At 33.6% G+C, this 22,166-nt stretch overlaps 2 protein-coding genes across 2 annotated transcripts; both read left to right on the plus strand.

Annotated features, from left to right (window-relative positions):
- The first annotated feature begins 5,847 nt into the window (after nucleotides 1-5,847).
- Nucleotides 5,848-7,815, plus strand: LOC138125889 (uncharacterized). Its single transcript, XM_069041444.1, has 2 exons — nucleotides 5,848-5,926; nucleotides 6,977-7,815. The coding sequence occupies exons 1-2, from the start codon at nucleotides 5,848-5,850 to the stop codon at nucleotides 7,813-7,815; spliced, it is 918 nt and encodes a 305-aa protein (XP_068897545.1).
- Nucleotides 7,816-17,516: 9,701 nt separating this feature from the next.
- Nucleotides 17,517-20,318, plus strand: sing (MARVEL domain-containing protein sing). Its single transcript, XM_069042229.1, has 4 exons — nucleotides 17,517-17,754; nucleotides 18,396-18,578; nucleotides 18,631-18,771; nucleotides 19,147-20,318. Exons 1-4 carry the CDS (start codon nucleotides 17,608-17,610, stop codon nucleotides 19,222-19,224), a joined length of 549 nt encoding a protein of 182 aa, XP_068898330.1. The 5' UTR covers nucleotides 17,517-17,607; the 3' UTR covers nucleotides 19,225-20,318.
- Nucleotides 20,319-22,166: the final 1,848 nt, after the last annotated feature.

A 22,166-nucleotide genomic window follows, 5' to 3' on the forward strand; every position in this document is an offset into this window, starting at 1 on the left:
ACTAAAGTGAAAATAAAATACTTTACGCACTCCCTGCAGCTTGACAATAACCTAATTTATCACAAAAATTACGCGACGAATTTTGCAGCCAGTTAGATGATATTTCTTCAATTTCATGCTTGATAATAATAATTCAAATTGTCTAAAGCACATTTTATTTTCTGGTGAAGCCACGTTTTGTCTAAATGGGTTTGTAAACAGACAAAACTGTCGCTACTGATCACACCATACACAGCATCCCCAAAAACTTAATGTCTGGGCTGGTAGCTGGTAGCTGGAGCACCACATAATGGGTAATATTAATAAAAATAAGCAAATGCTTCCAAGCATTTGCTACTTAGCATTAGCATTTGCTTTAAAGTAAAAGCTTTTGCTTCTAGCAATTGCTTGTTTTGGTATTAATAAAGAAATCCTCTTGACGAAAGCATATGCTAGTGACTTGACAGGTAGGTAATTGCTTGCCGTTCAACGCGGGGCGCCAGGAAAATGTATCCAAAGTGGTGCCTTGTCTATAATTTTTCCCGTGACAAATTTTACAACATTCGATACAATTGGTTGACTTACTTCCATGAGTTCAGCTACCCCAATCTGAAATCCTATAAATAGTTTAACACTATTTATTACTCTATGAATAATTTAATTTTTTATACTTGGATCAGCCACATATCGCAACAATATTTTTATTTTCATCACCGAAGATAAAGTACTACCACGAGTTTCTTCAGCGCCATTCCCAAGAAAATCAGCAATCCACTGAACACTTTCATTTCGGAAATGAAACAATTTTACATCATCTTCTCTTGTAATGGTATTGTCTTTCCTTTCTTTGTAAAATTTACGGTTTCTTGGCACTTGGAACATACTTTTATGGTGCTTTAACAGCCGATTTATAACTACTAGTACGACACGAAGGAGAATGTCATTTATCCTAGCAATTGCTTACTATTTCAAGCAAATGCTAAACTTTATTAATAGTAAAAGAAGCAAATCCTAATATCGTTAAGCAAATGCTTTCTAAAACGAGCAAAAGCATTTACTAACCAGGTCTCACTAGCATTTACTACACTTTTATTAATATCACTTAAAGCAATTGCTTATAAAATAGCTAGCAAAAGCATTTGCTACGTTTTATTAATATTGCCCAATAGGTCCATAGGTACTTTATAGATGATAGATGGAAATTTGACAGCAGTTAGATTCCTAAACCTATTACGTGATCACATTATAAGTACCTGACATTGCACATTTATTTCCGGATGAAGATCGACAGGGAATGGCAAATCGCAATGTTTGGTTTCAGCAAGACGGCGCGTTGGATAGTACGTCGGGGATCTATTGAATTGCCTGCCAGGTCGCCTAATTTGAGTCCCCTAGATTTTTTCCTCTGGGGTCATTTAAAAAATAAAATTTACAAAGAGAAACCACAAAATTTGCAACCTGGAAGCCAGAATCCGGCATGAAATTGAAGAAGTATCACCTAACTGGCTGCAAAATTCGTTACGTAATTTTTGTGACAGATTAAGGGCCAGTTTATAGAAAGAGAAATAAATATTTAATTGGAATTAATTAATTTTATGCGCGTAATCGCATCCATGAATCCAAAACTTTGACTGGTTCAATCTGATCACTCGTTCAGTTAATCTCACATTTGATTACGATTAACTTAATTTCGCTTCTGTAAACTGGCCCTTAGTCTTCAGTTTGAACATTTACTTTGAGTTAAGTTTTATTTGAGTGGATAATAGCTATTTATGCAACGAGCTGCAAAAGAATAGCTATTTTGCGACGTGTTTCATAGAAGATTTTTTCTAATTTAGTTACGAAAAGCACACATTCTAATTAAAATTCTGTTTAAATCTGCTATTTCAATAATTTTCCGGGATAATAATACTAATGTCACTTTTTAACACTAGTGATAATATAATGTCATTTTTTTGACTAGTTATTAAATGAAGCACGTTTGACAACTAAAATGACATATCACAATGGTTGCTTTTCGTAACTGAATTAGAAAATAGTATATTAAAACATGAGTTTTATAAAACTTATATTAAAACACGACTGCTGCAAGCAGGAGTGCCTGTAAATGACCAGTGCTCTTAAATTTTATAAAACGAATTTTTTATGCTATTTTTTCTAATTTGCATATTAAATACATGTTTTTTTACAAATAAAATCAATTTTGGTAATTTAGGGAATTTTATGACAGTTGGTGACATGGTGACACATTTATTTCATGGTTAACATTTAAAGTAAAATTCTAAATTTGAATCTAGACTAAACATAGGTAATTGTTATTTTTCGCAAGTGAAATTGCAATTAAAGATGAATTATCCAGAAATGCGGCAAATAGGAGATAATACCAGAGTCAATTTGCTGCCGGCAATGTGTGTTACTAACTGAAAATAGTTCCTAGATTTCGGATGTGTTAATAGCTTTGTTAAAACAGCAAATTAGAAAAAGTATTATGAGCATTTTCTCTAAAATTTTGTCATTAAAGCATAGGAAAAAAATATCAAATCATTTGAAGAAAAAAAGGAGGAATAAAAATCAGCAAAAAAAATACTTGGTTGCCAATAAAAAAAAAAATACGTTTCCATGGAAATGCGTTGACACACAAAAACAACGAGGTAGGTAATGAGTAAAAAAAACTTTTATTAACACGTTCGCTACCGCGCGGCTCATATATGAATCGGATGGTTTTTCATTATAGACCGCTGGCTCATATATGAGCCGACAATGCCATTGTACATCATGTAAAATTTCTCTGTATAGTCTGTTGCTAGAGACTTGATACTGCGGAGAGGTCTAAGCGAATGTGTGACTCACATGTGTGTCGCGCGGTCTCGGCTTTTCTTTAGCGGTTATGTTGTTTGTTTTCACAGTTCATCCCTTCGTTAAGAAATCCTCGTTGCATTGATTGTAAATTTGAAATTAATTATAACTGTGTCATGTCTTCAAAAATAGAACGCCTAACAGAAGCTGAATTGCAAGAAGAAGCAAATAAATTTTTTGAAGATTTTAATTCCGACTATGAAAGTAATGACAATCCCCATGAAGAACCATATCAAGATTCTGGCAGTGATTGGAATCCTTCTTCGACTGAAAAGCAAATGTTGCAAATGTTTACCAACTTTATTTTGTATTGGAATAGATTTAGTTACTTTATTTTAATTTTCTTAGAATTCAGATTCATGTCTCATATATGGGGCACATGGTATATTGGTCAAAATTATTACTATAGACCATTGTCTCACATTTGAGCCATAGCACTATAAACTAAAATTTACAATTTTTTGACAAAATAATCTTCAAGTAAGTTTCAAAATATTGTTAACTTGCTAGTTTTCCAAAAAAAGCGAAGTGGTCTGTCGCAAAAGTTTTTTTTTTTAAATGGCGGTAGCGAACGTGTTAAAGACATTTTGTTATGAAGTTTATATTTACGGAAATAAACCGCCCATTCCATACTTTTAACTAATCCTGTATATTTAGTGCGATTCTGTTTCAAAATTTAGCAATATTGTTATTGAACAATATTGATTTTGCATAGATCCAACCAATCAATAACTTCATATCATAGCAACTACAACATTGCTATATAGCAATATTGGTAAACTTTAAAACAGAATCACACCAATGGATTGGATGTAGGATAATCGCGAACATACATTTTTGCACCACCATTTAAACAAGTAGATTTTTTAATCAGTATCATATGTACGTCTAAGGTACACATTTTTTCACAATAGGTAAAGTGCGTCTATCGATATTTTGAAACGACTTTTTAAACACTAGTTAACATTTTGGGTCGTTTATGGTGGTCTCATTACTAGGGGATTATTTACCTATCCTGTAACAAAAACTCTCGATGGTATAGTATTTTTATCTTCCTAAGGAATTTTGGCTTAAGTCATAAATAAACCGAACAAAGACCCTACTTAAAGAAATTTATTGTGATATTGTACCTGTCAATCACTAGCCGGTCTCGGAGAAAAAAATTACCTGGGGTAGTACTCAAAATATTTGTCGGAGACCCTCTAGTGATTGACAGGCACAATATGACAATAAATTTCTTTAAGTAGGGTCTTTGTTCGGTTTATTTAGAGCTTAAGTCAGAATTCCTTAGGAAGATACAAGCACTATACCTGCGGATTATTGAGATCGGTTATTCACCACTTTTACGACAATCTTTGTTAGCGGGCAATAAACCACTGAAGGAAGCAAAAGGTCGTTTTAAAATATCGATAGACGCACTTTAGCTATTTATATGACCAGTTAGGAAATGCTTCATTTTGTCTACCGAATGGGATGTTACTTCGTAAAAGTTACATAAAATGGTATTTCCAATAATGACGGAATAGTATATTAAAGAACGACTTTTAAAAGGACTGATTTGGCGCACCAGTCCCAGGTGTAGAAAACGACCCGTAGGGGAGTTTTCTATGGGACGAGTGCGCCAATACCTTTATAAAACCAGTTTTTTATGTTATTTTTTACAATTTGCACCCTTGTTTTAATTTTTAAATAAAAAAAATAAATTTTCAAATTCTAGGGAATTTCGTATTAATTGGTAATTCAAGGTAACGGATGCAACCACATCTGCAACAGATGTTAAAAAGTAGAGTTTGAACATTAATATTGGAAGTTTTTTGGTGTAATACACTGAAATATTGATAAAAATTTCATTAAGGATGAACTGGAGTAACATTGAAAAATGGCGAAAATTGCTTAAAATTGGTATAATAGTCCTTTCATCCATTCGGAAGTACTGTGCCAAATTTAAAAAAATTTGATCGAGGAATTTTAAAGTTATTACCTTTTAAAGTTTCGGGATATTTTACACGTGTTCTTATGAGAAATCGAGCAATGGTCGCATAAAAATTGATAAAAAATATATTTCAAAAAGGCCAATTTTTCTTAAATTTTTCACACATAAAGTATCGATATCGTAGAATTTTCTAATGAATTTACAAAAAAAGTTGGTCGAGGATTTTCCATGTAATCGCTAATTATATGTGGAAAAACACGGTTTTTGAGGTTATGTATCTGTTTTAATTTCAATAAAAGTGAACAAAATGCATATAATTGACGTCGGTATGCAACATTAGACTCATATCGCACTTTTTACGACAGTTACGTTAAGAACTTTAATAGAAATCAATGAAAATTGAAATTCAGTGTGCTTCTCTTTACCTACTCTCACGTACAGTCTTACGCGTCGTCCTGCGTGAGCGACTAGCTTACGACGGTGCGGGCGGTGCGGCCGAACCGGATTTATTAAAGCATGGAGTACTATAGCCCTGTCCTACGTGCGGCCGCGTTGGTCGTAAAATTGTTTCGTCCGAAATCCGGACGGCAGAGGCGATCAAATTCTTTGATTTTTCCGCCTGCGATTCGCCCGAACCGTCAGTGGTGCATCTTCGACGGTGCACATGTGTTCTTTTGTCGGTAAAGCGAAAGCGACGAACATTGAACCAGGGAATATAATTTAATTATTTACAACACTGTAGTAAAATAATTCATAAATATCTACCCTTGTCGGAAAGAGGACAAAAGAGCAAAAGAAATAAAAGAACAAATATCGCAGATGTTGAACACAGTATCTTCACAAAAATAAAATTCTGCTTACGTTGTCAATGTCTTGTAAATTATTCCCCACCCTGGGATTTATTATTTTTCAATATTTTTAAATTCTCTTCTCAGTTTTCTGTTAGTATTCGTCAGTAGTTACTGTGGAATACGAGTGTCAACAGGTCCAACAGAATTTAATTTAAAAAGTTTACAATGTCTGAATCATTTATTGAGCTTTTAATAGTGGCAGTTAGAAAGACCAATTTACTTTGGGACATGACTGATAGAAGGTACCATAATCGACTCTTCGTGGATAGAGAATGGACTCGAATAGCCAAAGAACTAGGGGAAACAAGTAAGTTAAAAAAGTTTACCATATTCTATTATTTATTTAAAACTCTTTATAAAAGTATATAAAGTGTAGCATGTAAGGTACGAGTATAATGCACATTATTGTTTTAACTATACACGTTGTATCGGTCGTAGTGTGAAAAACCTGCAAAGTTTTTTTCTTATAAAAGCAGCTTTCTTTGTGGACGCGTTATTCTTTTTTCTCGATTTCCAATGTGCCCGGGGGTCAATTTTAGCATTTCTAAATTGTTCTATGTCAAATTCTGATACTCCTTCAAAGTCTATAATAATGTTATGCAACAACGTAATGGCCTTTACAATGTGCACGGCATTTTCCACTTTAGTTTCTATTGCTTTTCCCAAAATTCGGAATTTTGAAACTATGCTACCAAATGAACATTCTACAACCATTCTCGCCCTTGATAGTCGATAATTAAAAGTGTCATTTTCTTCACCCTCTTGTAATTGACTCCTGGGGAAAGGCCTCATAAGGTATTCAGAGAGTGGAAACGCTTCATCCCCAAGAAACACAAAAGGTGCTGTAATTGTTGAACCTGGTAATATTGTTTCCTCTGGAAAATTAATTCTTCCTGATTCTATGCCACGTCGTAAAGGACAAGCATCAAATACACCAGCATCACTGTCTTTTCCGTAGGAGCCTACATTTACCGTAACAAATTTATAGGTAGCATCTGTAACAGCAAGCATACCAATAGAGTAAAAATTCTTGTAGCAGTAATACATAGAGCCGGAATTTGCAGGTTTTTTTATTCTGATATGTTTGCCGTCTATAGCCCCCATGCAATTAGGAAATTGCCACCTTTCCCAAAATGTTTTTGCAATGTCTTTGAAAGATGAAACCGTGGGTTCCGGCATATGCTCCATTACCAGTGTATTCCAAATAATTTTACATACTTCCACAACAATAACAGCCACAGCACTTTTTGAAATTCTAAAAGAATATGCAATTTGTCTAAATTGTATACCCGTGGCCAAGTATCTGAAACAAAAATTATTGTTATAGCCTCTAATTGTGATGTTTTTTCTTTTCTAGAGGAAACAGTTAAAGGGAAGTGGAAAAATTTACGTGACACCTTTAAGAAGGAGTTAAAGAAGGTCCGCAAATATAGATCAGGTGACGAAGCAGAAGCATTTCGTTACACAGGATCATGGTGCCACTTTGAAGCCATGCAGTTTTTGAAACGAATAGCAACTCCTAGAGAAACTGAGGGAAATTTGCCTGCATCTCAGGAAGAAAATTGTGATTTTCAAGATTTTCAGGAAGATGAATCGCAGGAATATGAGCCTCAAGACTCGCAGGAACGTATGTCACAACATCAAGAAGCGGAACAAGAGGAATTGGCTCAGCAAAATGAAGAATTTGGACCATCGACTAGCAAAGGAAAATCGAAAATGAGTCGTTTACAGAAGGAACTACAGCACTTGGAAGAATCGCTGCCTGCCGCAAATAGCCCCACAAAACCAATAGCTGTAGCTGTTTCCAGAAAACGGAAATTAAATAAAGTCTCACAACAAGAAGGGAATTTTGAACGAGAAATGTTGCTACTTGAGACAAAAAAATTGGAACTCCTAAAAAATTCAAATGACGACGATGAAGACCTCAACTTTTTTAAATCGCTTTTGCCGCATGTCAAGCAACTTCCTTCAATAAATAAACTAAATTTTCGGACCAAGGTGCAAAATTTGCTCTGTCAGGAACTGACAAAGCTCGAAAGCCTCCATAATAGGATTCATCTATCCCAAACAAGTACGACGAGTCGAGTCACATCGCCATATTGTTCACCACTTTCTTCGATCTACAGCAGTGGCCAACAATCCGATGGTGGACATAACGAAGTACACAATAATTATATTGTGCACGAATTTAATTAACTACCTAAGCTATATGAGGAACCACAAAATAAAATATTTTTTCTACAACTGTCAAAAAAACGTGACATTTATGCATCGTTATCAAGTCGCAAAGTATGTCATTTTTGATAGTGAAAAAATATTTGTCAAAAAGTTTCCTTGGATGCTAAAATAGTTATATTTTAGCACCCAAGGAAACTTTTTGACGAATATTTTAGCATCCAAGGAAAATTTTACAAAAATTAAAAAATTCAAAAATTTTAAAAAGCTGTTGTAGAAAAAATAGTGTTTGTATTTCGTGCGCAAGATGATTGTTTTGTTGGCGCATTCGAATGAGTTTGAAGTCTCGACCTGACGGTCTCGACCAAAAACTCATTCTCATGCCCCAACAAAAAACAATCACTTTGCGCACTTAATACAAAAATAACTATTGAGTTACAGTTCAGAAGTTATTAATTTATTTAACTCAAAAGTGTCCATTACTGGTGCAGTGTCCATTACTGGCGCAACTACCCTATATTTTTTTAAACAAAAAATAAAAATAAAATGATAAAATGTAAAAATCATTTTTTTAACCTACCTTAAAGTTAACATGAGCCTTTCTTCTACTGAAATTGGTCGTTGAAAATTAGTTGGCTTGTACCTAATTTCTGATTTTATCGCGTTCACTATATAGTCAAATGTTGTAGGCAGCATTCTACAATAATTATGAAATAAATTTGGAGAAGTTCTTAATTGTCTATATAAATGATGAAACTCTCCAAATTTCATTCTTTCTAAAAAAATAATGTTTGTCGGATTTCTTTTCCTTGGCCTATTTCTACGTCTTAAAATTAGCATTTTTAAAACCACATTGTCACACATTAAAATTTTACGTTTGTTCGACCACCCCATTTTCTACGAGACTGTGTGACTAGTTACCGACGACTCTATCGTCATCACCACTCTCTCGCCGCGCCGTGCCGCTAGCACAAATCAGCACGTAGGACACCCAACCCTCGCCGGTCGCATCGCCCGCACCGCGTCGTATCGGCCGTCCCGGCCGTTTCGTAACATTGGTCGCTCACGCAGGACATAGTGTTAGTCAAAAGATTGTAAAATCACATGTAAGTAATTATCTAAATATCAAGAAAATGAACACAAAATTTACTTGCAATTCATTACAATTCGTTTCCAAAAATTAAAAACCTTTTTTTCAAATATTGATTTCTCGTAATAAACGTTTCATAGCATTATAAGAATTCCGCAACTTTTTGCTGAGATTGTTACTCCAGTTCATCCTTAAAGTACAGTGTACTTTTATAAAGCCATAAACGACTCCTACTGCATGACGTTTATAGACGTAGTATTATAAACGCAAATTCTAAAAAGAAATTAATGTTACCAGATTAATATTTTGAAATTTTATGAAGTATTTTTTTCGTAAAGATTTTATTTTACAGACAATGAAGTTACAAAAAAGTGTGTATGTACTGTCGCGAGCAATAAATTTTGGTCGTCAATGTCATTTCAAAATTTGGTTAGATTGTCACAAATTTAAAAAAAATCCCTGCCTGATTATGCCGGGCGGACGCCAACTCGGCACTTTATTATACCTAGGTAAAATTTGCAATAAAGTACAACAGGCCATCTCGGCACCGGTAGCCCATGGATAACCGGCCAACTCGGCACCGCCGTCAAGCCACCTCGGCACTGTCTACCTGGGACGGTCTCTTTAATATCGCAACCAGTGACTAGAGTTCTTGCGGGAATATATCAGGGATTATAAAATGAGATGAGGAAATACTTTTTTTATAATATACAAATACAGGGTGGTCCCGATATAACCTGCCAGAAGAAATCCAGTAATAGGTGAGGATGAGTAGAACTCATACACAAAAAAAGTTTCTAATAAAAGTCTTTTCGTTTTCGAGATAAAAATAATTGAAAATTTGGTCAAAATTTGCTGTACGCTAATGAATTAATCGGTTTTAAAAAGGTAATTCTGGTTACTTGGCTGCGATTTCTTTAGCAACGGTACCTGCAACACCTATGACATTTGTCAAGTTAAATTTAAAATTTGCGAATCCTTCAAAAAGTTATGAAATTCACGAAACAAGAATACGCCGATTTGCATTTACTCTATGGCGAAACACGTGGTAATTCAAGACCGGCAAGGCTACCATACGGCGAGCGTTTTCCTAAAGGAGTCCTTCCGTCTCGTTGTACTTTTGTGGAGCTACATCTGCATTTATGTGAGGTTGGTTCTGACTGATTCCAATACGATGGCGTCCCCGATCCTCCATTTAACCCTTCTGGATTTTAATTTTTGGGGCCACACGAAAGATTTGGTATACGAAGTTGAAATAAATACAAAAAGCCAACTCCAGAAACGCGTAACAGACGCCGCGAACCAGATTCGTAAAAACCCGGAAATGCTGAATTCTGTTTATGAAAATTGGTACCGGCGCGGCGTACTCAAATGTGCTTAAATGCCAACGGAAGGCACACAGAACATTTATTATAAAATAATGTTTCTAGTCTAGTTTACCTTTCATTAGTTAGTAGATATTCTCAGTTAGAGTTGAAAACGAATGTGTAAAGTGTAAATAAATGTATTCAATACATTATTTTGGCTATTTAACCACAATTAAGACGATACTTAAGCAGAATATAGCCTAAGGGAGTCCGTTTCGGCTCAGGGACGCGAGGGTCGCGGGTTCGATTCCGACCCAGGGCGAAATTAAAAAATGAAAAAAAAAGGCTATATTCTGTCTCGTGATTCGGAAGTCACGTTAAGCCATTGGTCCCGGTCTATTGAGTTGGTCATCATGCCCCTCATAGATTTGTAAACCAGTCCTAGACTGTGTAACAATTTTTTTTTTTATTTTTTACACAGTTCTTCCACAATTTTGCACACACTACCTCTACATTTATTTACACATTGAGGAACACCACTTTATTTATTACTCATTCATCTCAGTCTACAAAATCAGCTTTTGTACCTAAATAAGCTGGTGAATTAACGCACACAGTGTACAGCGTTTTCAATAAATGTCATTAATTTGATTTAGTTTGTCAGATTTGAGATTTGTCATAAACAATACAGGTACCTATGTTGCTTAGATACTGTCATCCTTACAAACACCAACAATTAATTCCTGAGTAGGTACGTATTTTTGTGGTCAGCAGCGTCGAATGGGTGTGGATAGAGGTTAATTTATCCCCATTATTTTGGACCTAACGAAGGGGGGTTTTTTGGACTTGTTAGATCCTTCTAATGACCCAGAATTTTTTTGGCAGGTTATATCGGGACCATTCTGTATAATGTTATTTTTATAGGACATTTACAATTAAATATTAACTACAAGACTACTAATTAATTATTAATCTTATATCTATTTATCTATATGAAATAGATTTTACATAATCATATTATGATATTTGACAATTATCATATTCAAATATTTTCTGAGATACAAATTTCTCCGCTTCTTTTACTTTTTTGGTTTTCACAATTATTTGCGTTCTAATACTCTGAATTTTTATGTATAAGTATAAAACATTGATACTCAAGAAGAGTTTTTACAAAAATACTAATACATATTTGGGTGCGTAAGGTAGAACGATTTAAAATAAAATAGTGCGTAGCAAACAAAAATTATGAAGTGTCTATAACGCACCCTTTAAGAACTTAAGTGCAATTTCTCGAACTCCTAGTGCGGAAAAGCAGTACACCAAAATTGTACCTGCGGTTATGGGGGTGTTATAAGCAATGGTTGATGCGGAAAAGACGTCTGCCCTTCAGGAAATACCCTCTACTGGGGGCATCATATAGATAGGTAGTGAGTGGGCGCTTAGTGTCGAGTTGGCCTATCTCTTGGGGTGTCTTTGAAAACTACCTGCTTTTTTTGGTGTCGAGTTGGCCGGTCAATGTTTATTGCTTTTTAGGTTTGGTGTCGAGTTGGCCTAGACCCATTATGCCCATGTCAACAAAGTGTCAAAAAAATGAGAACAAAATGACAATTAATGTCATACAACATGATGATAGGTTATGACATTTACGACTGTCTTACAATGGAGCATTTTCGATTGCGTCAAAGAATGACCTTGACGATCAAAATGTATTGCTCGCGACTGTAACTTGTGTATAAAGAAATTTTTTTACTTGCTACGCTCGTATGTGTAAAAAAAATTATTGCTTTGTACACATGTTACATAAATAACTGTTTTCTTCCTTTTTATTTTCAAGTGAAAAATTATATCCTCAAAAGATTTTTTCAGTATTAAATCTAGATTTGTTTCCTGGCCATTAACGTATTTTGTTTGAAATTTTTTTTTAATGTAACGTAACATATTAGAAAAGAATCTACTTGGAATATCAGGTAAGTACACTGCGCCAAAAAATTGTCGCAACACATCAAATTTCGAAAATATTTTTTCTTTCATGATGAGAAAACATATTTTTTGTTCGACACTGTCAGAATTTGAGAATTTTCTCCTGTGTGAACGGATTTTGATAAATGTCACAACTTGTCAAAACGAAACGTCAAGATAATTTTAAAGATTTTAAGCGATTTCGAGCTTTTAAGAGGCTCGTAGAGCAAAAAAATTTTGTATTCAACTCGTTCGTTAATAAACTACTATAATAGTTTGATTCTGTAGGATCGATTGTTTGATCTACAGAATGCCTGTTAATCAAGATAATTCAAACTTCAAAGATACAACTTAGGATTGATGTTTATTGTCTGACGGTTTACAAGTACATACTGTCGCGAGCAAAAAATTCTGGTCGTCAATGTCATTTCAAAATTTTGTTAGATTGTCACAAATTAAAAAATTTCCCTGCCCGATTATGCCCACGTCAAAAAATTAATTAATCATTGTCAATTAATGTCACACAACATCATGATAGGTTATGATATTCAAGACCGTTTTACAATAGAGCATTTTCCATTGCGTCAAAAAGCATGATTTTGAAGACCAGTTTTTTTTCCTCGCGACAGTATATACAGTGCATTTTTTTTAACTGTTGCCATAGGGAATTGCATTGTAAAACTTATACCCCCTGTTAACTTTTGTTCTGATGAAAATATTCAAACCATTTTTGGAACAAAGTTGGAAGATTTTTTAAACTATCGGATAGATTACAATTCAATATCTTAAACTGTCGAAAAAGTTGTGAAAAAAATATTTTAGAGCGGACCGGAATAATAGTACGTCGAGCGGTCGCCAGAATAGCGTCCCTGTCGGCTCAACCAGCACCTGACCAAATTCCATTACAGTGCGACATTTACAAAATAGTCGAAGAAAAACATTTTGAACAATTCCTTTGATAATTTCTGTTAATTTGTTGAATTATTTGTGCGTTAACGTTATCACGTTTTGTTTTTTTTTATAAAGAAATTTAATCATAGCCACGAGAAGATCTCGCTATTTATTTTTTAAATGAACCACAAAAATCAAAAGTGGGGATAGGCAGTTGCTGGTTGAGCCGACAAGGACGCTATTCTGGCAGCCGCTCGACGCACTATTATTCCGGCGTGGTACAAATATTTTTTTCACAACTTTTTCGACAATTTAAGATATTGAATTGTAATCTGTCCGATAGTTTAAAAAATCTTCCAACTTTGTTCCAAAAATGGTTTGAATATTTTGATCAGAACAAAAGTTAACAGGGGGTATAAGTTTTACCATGCAATTCCCTATGGCAACAGTTAAAAAAATGCACTGTATAGTACTATGGCGGCCAAAAAATTTTAGCCGTCACTATCTTGACATTCATGTAAAGTAGGAACCGTAACCTCACTTTCGATTCTTGTCATTTTGAAACAAAGGTCCATCACTTTGGCCCGCGCAATCGCCGGACCTTACGCCTTTAGATTTTTATTTATGAGGTCGGATCAAAGAATTAGTTTATGCAAATCCAATTTTAAATTACGAAGATTTGAGAATAAAGATAGTTGAAGCTTTTGATCGTTTGGAAACATTCGAAATTCGGAGAGCAACGCAGTCTGTTCAGGAGCGTATTGTTGATTGTCTCAATGAAAACGGGGCACATACTGAGCATTTACATTAAAATATTTTTTGTTAATTTGCTTGTTTTTTATTATTTTGTTGTTATCTACTACTTTTGCAAAGGGATTTTTGAATAAAAAATCAAATAAAACAAAAAAAAAATATTCAGAAAATAGAAATTACGCCAAAATGGCTGGAAATAGGCACACACAATGTTAATAAAAGTTGCCTTAAAATTAAATTTTGCATTTAAATCTGGTGTCAGAAATGGTGGTTGCTATTTAAAAAAATGAAGTTTTCGACATTTTTTGATTATCAATTTTGAAAAATTGCAGTAGGCGCATGAAACATTAAAAAAATGTCACTAAGGGCGCAAAATATCGGCTAAATCTTTAGAAATTGAATAAAGTAAAAATAAATGGTTCAAGAGTTATAAATTTTTTAATGTAGTCCTGCAACCCCGCTTTTTTGCGAAAAAAAATAAATAAGTCAAAAACGATGGCAGATAAGTAATGACAAAAGGACGTTCTAAACTCAAAATTTAACGTAGAATCCAAATATGAAATCAAAATGGGGCCTTTCTATTTAAAAAAATAAAGATGGCATCCATTTCCGGTATTTCCATTTTGAAAATATTTCACTTGAACTTGGAGCAGTCGATTATAGTGAACTACCAATTTTCATATACAGGGTTATTCTAAATTATTGTAGTCGAAGTAGGCGTGAAAACTGAATGTAAAATTTATGGTTGCCGGTCCACATAAAAAAACATCAAAAAGGATGTGAATAAGTGAGTACACATCGTTCACACACGGGAGTTAAATTCGATGTAAAACAACTCAATATTTTTAAAATTGATTGCAAAACAACTCAATATTTCTGGATTCAATCGTTGATTTAACAAAAATAAATAAAAACCTCATCACCGCACATCTCAGCTAAAAAATGACAGTGACAGCGACAAAACTGACACTTCACATGAAAGCGGCAAAAATGTAATAATATGGGCATGGCCTACTTCGACTACAATCATTTAGAATAACCTGTATAATCTATTAAGAGCCGTTTTGATTTCCGGAAATTATTTCGACCTGTGGAGTTCTTTTTGCGTATTAATCACCACGAACGCCAGTGAGTGGTGATTACGCTAAAAGAACGAGACAGGGAGAAATAATAATTTCTGGAAATCAAAACGGCTCGAAATAGATTCAGCTAGAAAATCGCATAAATAAAATTATTTATGAATGTGTATTGATGAATGAATGGCCGCGTGATATGATTTCCGAAAATCTCTCTAGAGTGATTTCCGGAAATCAGTGTGTTGTGTGATGTCCATGGTGATTTCCACTAAATCATCGTCTTATTGGTTGCTAAAGTAAAAATTACAAAATTTGATTGGTTATAATTTTATGAATGCGATTTTCATATTAATACGATTTTGGGAAATCAGAAGGTTTCTAAAGAACGGGCTACGCGAATCACCCTGTATGTAATAGTCAAAATTGTAGTGATTAAAAACTGTTTACGAAATTTATGTCTGTTGCAATATCTGTTGTTGCGTTCCAAGCAATTTTAAAACTGCAATAATGAAAGTTAGAATAATTTTTCGTTAAAAGTAAACAAAATAACGTTCTCTACAGAACTCTGTTGGTAACTATGTTACTTGAGTTGCCAATAATAAATTTTATATGAAATTTTCAAGACTGTGAATTGTATCTATTATCCGTTCACGATTGTTTTAAACACGCAGCAGGCCAAGATATTGTTTTGTTAGATTGGCTTCAGGTCCTGTCATATGACGTTTCGTTTTGAAATATTCGCATAGTTGTCAATTTCGTCATTAATTTAGTCAATAATAATTTACCCAAAACTGCCCTACAAATAGGTATGTTTCATTTCAATTAAAATTTTACGATTATTGTTCCTAATGCGTTCAATTATTAAAAAATGTAACAACCTCGGAGCAGTGTTCGGTTGAATTATAACCTAAAATAGATTTATTATGATAAATCACAATACTGCCAACTAAAATGTCAGAAATGTCAGAAATGACGTACGTACGCCAATGTGTTGATTAAGGTAACAAGTTTGCCAAAATAATTTATGAAAAATGTTCCCAGCTTAAGAAAAAAAGTCACAATCATTTAAAATCACCCGGTATTATACATAATATAGTATTTTTACCCCGAATAGAAATATTGACTAAAATGATAAATCACACCAACAAAGAAACAGATCTTAAAGCACCCCATCCGGTAATTTATGGTGGGGTGTTAAATAACCTGAGCCAAATATTTGGTGACACCCAACGGGCAAAAATGACCGGTTTCTTACCTGTTTCTTTCTTGGTGTGATTTATGATTTTAGTCAATATTTCTATTAGGGGTAAGAATACTATACAAGAGTTCAATAGCTTGTTTTACATTATGTTGAAAAGAGATAGGAATATAACAGTTTTTCTGCTTATTAATTGATCCATCGGACTATAATTAACAATTGACTTTTTTTAATGTAATACATATAGCGCCAGTTTATAGAAAGAGAATTAAATATTTAATTCGAATTAAATTTTAATGCGCGATTAACCCATGAATCTGAAATTTTGATTGGTTCAATCTGATCACGTGTTCAGTTAATGTCGCATTTGATTACGATTAAGTTAATTTCGCTTCTGTAAACTGACCCATAGTCTATTTTTTAATCAAAGAACCACAACACCGCAATTTACACCCAAAATAGAGCTTACAACATTGTACACTTTTGAGCTAGGGTGAAAAATCTCATCATAAAAAAATTGAGGTTATTGGAGATATTAGTAGCGCAGCAATTTAATAAAGTTAATAACACCTAACAACAACTAATTTGAGAGTTTTATAAATGTCTTACTTTGCGAGACATTTTTAATAGCACGTTCAAATTTTAGCTGTGAGTTTGCGTACTTTCAAGGACATTAAAAATGACAGGCGTTGGCAGAAGTAGCCAATAGATATTAAATTCCCTAAATTTAGTAAAATTTTATATTTGCAAACCTAAATCAACAGGTCGTGGTTCTTCATCTTCATCTTCATTTTATTTTTGTTATTTTTTCAATAAATATTCCGTTCATGAGTATAACATTCTTAATACACTAATACCACACTAATGAGAAAATCTGACAGCATATTGTTACATTTCTTTAGATGTAGAACAATAAATGCCATTTTTTATAAGAAATACGTGAAAAAAGTAAGGGCTGTAGAAAAAAAAAACATATAATGCGGCTTTTTAGTAAATACTGTATGTACTCGTAGATGTGGATATACATAAAAGTCACATCGTTGTATTTTTGTTAGATTATTATTATTTTTGTATCATTGATTATAATAACATGTATTTAATTACTATTGTTATTATTTATATAAGTTAAGTCTGCAAATTACGTTTATGAGATTTTTAATGAAGAAAAATTTATTTTATTTGTATAAAATGATTAATTCTGGTTAAAAATTGTTCGTTATTTATATGCGTTTAGTATTGACTAATGGTCTGTACTTTGCTAGTAAGATTATTATTATTTATAACGATAAATTGTATCACTATACGACTATACATATATTTATGATTACGAGTATATATTTTCCTAATATAACTTGCAAACTATGCATGTGATTGATAGGTCCACCACCCACCACCAAATCTATAAAAATATCCGGAAACCCAAAAATAACTAACCCCATACTGAATGTGTTTGTAATCGTTCCGTTTAAAACAGATCCAGACGTCGTCTCGTAAACGTTGATTCCTACAAGACGGCATTTATTTTTAAATCTTTACAAAATGGTACCATCTTGGGGTCCCACTGTCATTACAGTCCGTCCAGTAAGCAAATCCAGTGGAATCAAATGTTGCTGTTGTAAATGTTGTACTTGCCTAAACTTGCAGTTTTTAAAAAGTGAACCAGGTTTGCTAAAAATTGCCGAATTGGTAAGTTTCATTTCGATTAATTAATTATTATAAATACTGTCATTTAGTGGAGAGTTTATCAAAATACGAGTTTCATTTTGAAATAAAAGTTGTCAAAAAACATTTTTCATAAAATCGTACAATGTGATCAATTAAAAAAAAAAGATAACGGGCGGCTATGGAAAACAAAGTTTCTGAAATCTTGCGGCGGCGGCGGTCAGTTGTCAATTTTATTATAAAAATGTTTTCAGCTGAGAACACATTATTCATGCCATAATTCGAAATGGAAATGAAGAAAATGGTGACTGAGTTTACCATACACAACTGCATTTATTGGAGTTTCGGCAAAACTTCTCTTCATCGCGGATGTTAGTATAACATACGTTTTCAGGAGTTTTGTTTTCGCTTATCTCCTTTTTGTTGATCATACTGTACAATAATTGCAATAAACAATATAAATTGAAATTTAAGAACTATCCTCTTGTCAGAAAATTTATATTTTATTAGGCTAGGGCCCGGTTTATTCGCCTTCAAGTAACTTTATTTGAACGGTAATTACCATGGATCTACCAATAGCAGATTCTAAATCATAGCAACTACTGGCCAGATAAATTTACTTGAAGGTGAATAAACCGGGCCTAAAATACTAATTTAATTTTTAGTTTTTAGGTTCCTTCTGTCAAACCTTGGCATTCAACTACGGTTTAGGATATTCGGGCACAATGGGACCCAGTTTTCAGTCATTTTTAACAGCTGGGGCGTGCTGTATAATGACTACCTCTCTACTTCTCTTTTGTTATATCATTTCCGAAAAATCCTTCTCACTGATCAAACAGTCGTTATTTGTGGGTACGTTTTAATTCAAGATTTCAGTTATAAAAGCAATTGAATTTGCAGGAAACCGTTTTCAATGCTGTTGCTTGCTTCAGTTATCTCTCTTCTTGTACATATCTCGGATACATAGTCTGCTTGATTTTAAAACCGATGTACGTAGTGACTGCATACTTCCAGGTCTATCCAGCTATGAGTGCAGCTTATGTAAGTTGAAACACACCTTTTTCGGCTTTTTCTCTTTGTCCAAATTTATGTCTGCTACTCTTATGGCACAGTGGCTGCTTAATAGAATTAGAACAAAACGAGTAGACATCATATCATAAATGGATAAGGATAATCTAGTTCAATCAGCCTTAGGTGTTGCAATATCCGTTAAATTGTTTCCTATATCACCACGATTCTTAACTATAGGCAGATAAAACGTGATTATTGCACTTATCCGCCATCGAAAATGTCATGATTTCGATTAATATTCACTGTGAGTGTGAGCACGAGTGTTATCTCTGTGAAGGCTAAACCTTTCCATAACATTATTACGTGCTTTTCACAAGGATTTTTAGTTATAACATTTTTTTACAGATGGTTGGCGGCTTAGTTGGGGTTATCCACGGTTATGACGCTTACAAATCTTACAAATTCTACAAAGGCTACAGATAAGAAGAAAAAAAATGTATTGGAGCAATAACAAAGCAGTATTTAGCCGTTCGATCAAATATTTTTAATTTTTCCACAATCTAGTGTACAAATTATTATTATGATCACCTCGATAAACGATTGTCTTTGTTTAGATTTGTATTAGATACGAGTATGTCAACGGAATTCCAATAGATTTCAAACGAACATTATCGGATCTCTACATCTACATAATATGAGATCACGTGATGTTCTCTTCTTGTTTTTACCAGAGAGAATACTTTGAAATTCAATTTTATTTTCGTTGGGGATTTCCAACCTGTCCTGAATTGCATCAGGATTTATAAAAACATTAACCCAACTAAATCAGTTAACAACAAAAAGAGAAGAAAAGTACTACTGTGTTCTATTAACTCTTTTTATTAATTGAAAATGTCTTTATTATGTTTAAGTACTTTTGTATTATTTTTATATATTATATATACATTATATATATTTACAGTGAATTTGTTTTAAGACTGCCCATAGGGTTTTCCATGCTAATTTTTCAACCCCCTGTTAACTTTTGTCTTTATGAAAATATTCAACCCACTTTTGTAATAAAGTTGGGGATATCATAACGTATTGAAACAACTTCAATTTAATAACCAGAAGTAAGGAATAAACTAGCAAAAAGACGTTTTTTGAATTCCGTTCCCCTAGGCTAAAATTTCACCTGACATTTGTAATTTCGATATGTAATTGATTGTGTAATAGCTTAGCTGTCTATGGAAGCCATTTTGAAGATTTCGTTTAATTTTTATTGAAGTAAAGAACCTTGTTATAACATAAATAATGAATCTATCGTTATTAAAGTAATGTTCAGACTATTTTTTGCAAATAACATTTTGTTTATAAATTGTCTATTACACAACCATTTACGTATCACAAACTGAAGTAAATGACTAGATAATATTATTTTAAATCTAAAAACAGAGCTAGGCTTTGTAATTTTCACAAAAATAAAAGTTAACAAGGGGTTGAAAAATTAGCATGTACCCTGTGGCCAGTCTTAAAAAAAATTTACTGAATATCTACCTATTCATTTAGATCTTTATAATAAACTCTAGCAAACTGTTCTTTGTGTTTTTAAAAGGAAACTGAATGAGTATCTCTATATCCGTGAAACGTAAATGGAAGAATACAAAAACCGGACGTGCGGTTATTATTCACATTCTCGATCCATACACGACAATGATAAGGATTAGTGATGGATTATCGTTTCAAGAACTTGATAAGTTCAATTGTATCTATATTTTAATACTAACAATATAAAACTTTTTAGTTTTGCGCAATCTCGGTGAGATTGCTTTAAAAGTTATCGCTAAACTAAAGTCGTATTAAATATTCTAAACACTTACAAAATTGACTTGACTCGATGATAAATAATAATCATAAATAGTTCTAAATTAATTATTATAATAATTAATTTACAACTGTCTATTACTAATGTGTAAAAAAGCAATACAATGAAACCATATACAGAAAGACAAACAATATGTTTAAAAAAATTAATGATCAACTATGCATCTGCCAAAAACAAGAGATTTGAAAACTTATGGCTTAACTTGACTGATACAATATGAACTGTCATGAAGTGATAGATATAAGAAAGAACGATTCCTACGTGAATGAGTTAATGCTGCTAACATTTATTTGACCGTGTCGTACCGTCCAATAGTCCAATAACTCCAATATAGTCAGAATCTTGAAGCAATGCGTGTACGTCATCGATGAAGGTTTTGCAGTACTAACTTAAAACTGTAAAACTGCGAATTGTATCGTTCAATTGTTGGCGCAATTTTTATCCCTGAGAATTGGCATGTCGAGTAATCAGTTTTTTTTTTAGTCAATCTATGTACATCATCTTGTTGATCGACAACGATTAAAACAAATTGTGAGGTTAGAAGAAGTCGTCGTTGTTGTTTAGTGTTTACGTTTCTTTTGAGATCCTCGTTTCATTGCTTTCCTACCTGTAATAAAACAATTCTTTTCAGAGCTAACTTTTGCCTGTGTTTTTTACGATCCCTGCAAGTTTCAAAACATTCGAAGATGCCGAATATTCGCGTTTTCTAACGCAGATAATAGTATTTTACTGTAAAAGTCCGTTAGGATAGCCTTTACTGCCGAGCCAGAGATTTTGTGAGACGAGCTCGCAGAGCGAGTCGAATAACACTGGCGAGGCCATAAAGGCCCTAACGGACGAGTATTGTACAATAGTTTTTGTAATACCTATCTCTACGCTTCGTTCACAATTATATTTTTGAAATACATTTTTTTCAACGCCATCGAAAAAACCGAATGATTAATAAAGTGTGCGGAGGAGGTCGTCATGTCAACCGTTGTTTGTGAAAAAAAATTGTCTCAATGTTGTTTGTCAGATTTGTTCAACGCTTAACTTTCCGTTAATGAATGAATAAATGAATGAAACCAATAAAAAATCGCAATCAAGATATTCCCGATGTCCGGAAGTGTGGTCATCGTTATTGGCTGCAAAATCGCGCTTGTGTTAGTGTTAAAATTGTGAAGCATCATCTTCGATCTTGTCTACATTTGCGGCTGTTTGTCAGATTTGTTCAACACTTAACTTTCCGTTGAAAATAAACGACTGAAATCAACAAAAGATCGCGATCAAGATATTCCCGATGTCCGGATGGCCGCAGAGCAAGTGAGGTCATCGTTATTCCTTGCAAAATCGCGCTTGGTGTTAAAATTCTGAAGCATCATCTTCGATCTCGTCTACATCTGCTAGTGGCATTCGGATTTCGATTAATTCAAGGTGTGTCCCATAACATTAAACATTAATTATTGTACCAATTATAAAAAAGTTGAAAAATAAAGTTTAGATCTACGTTGCTATGTTATTTAGTCATTCATAACGGCCGCTCCCGCTCATAACGGACACCCTTAACGGACTCCGGCCGTTA

Source organism: Tenebrio molitor, chromosome 3 (assembly GCF_963966145.1).
Source record: "Tenebrio molitor chromosome 3, icTenMoli1.1, whole genome shotgun sequence".
Classification (NCBI taxonomy): domain Eukaryota; kingdom Metazoa; phylum Arthropoda; class Insecta; order Coleoptera; family Tenebrionidae; genus Tenebrio; species Tenebrio molitor.

What these genes read in the sequence shown, in the direction of transcription:
- LOC138125889 (XM_069041444.1), top strand. Translation starts at nt 5,848, where the DNA reads ATGACTGATAGAAGGTACCATAATCGACTCTTCGTGGATAGAGAATGG. An exon ending in CAAAGAACTAGGGGAAACAA is followed by an intron (nt 5,927 to 6,976) that starts GTAAGTTAAAAA and finishes TTTCTTTTCTAG; the next exon opens with AGGAAACAGTTAAAGGGAAG.
- sing (XM_069042229.1), top strand. Translation starts at nt 17,608, where the DNA reads ATGGTACCATCTTGGGGTCCCACTGTCATTACAGTCCGTCCAGTAAGC. An exon ending in TGATCAAACAGTCGTTATTT is followed by an intron (nt 18,579 to 18,630) that starts GTGGGTACGTTT and finishes TTGAATTTGCAG; the next exon opens with GAAACCGTTTTCAATGCTGT. An exon ending in CAGCTATGAGTGCAGCTTAT is followed by an intron (nt 18,772 to 19,146) that starts GTAAGTTGAAAC and finishes ATTTTTTTACAG; the next exon opens with ATGGTTGGCGGCTTAGTTGG.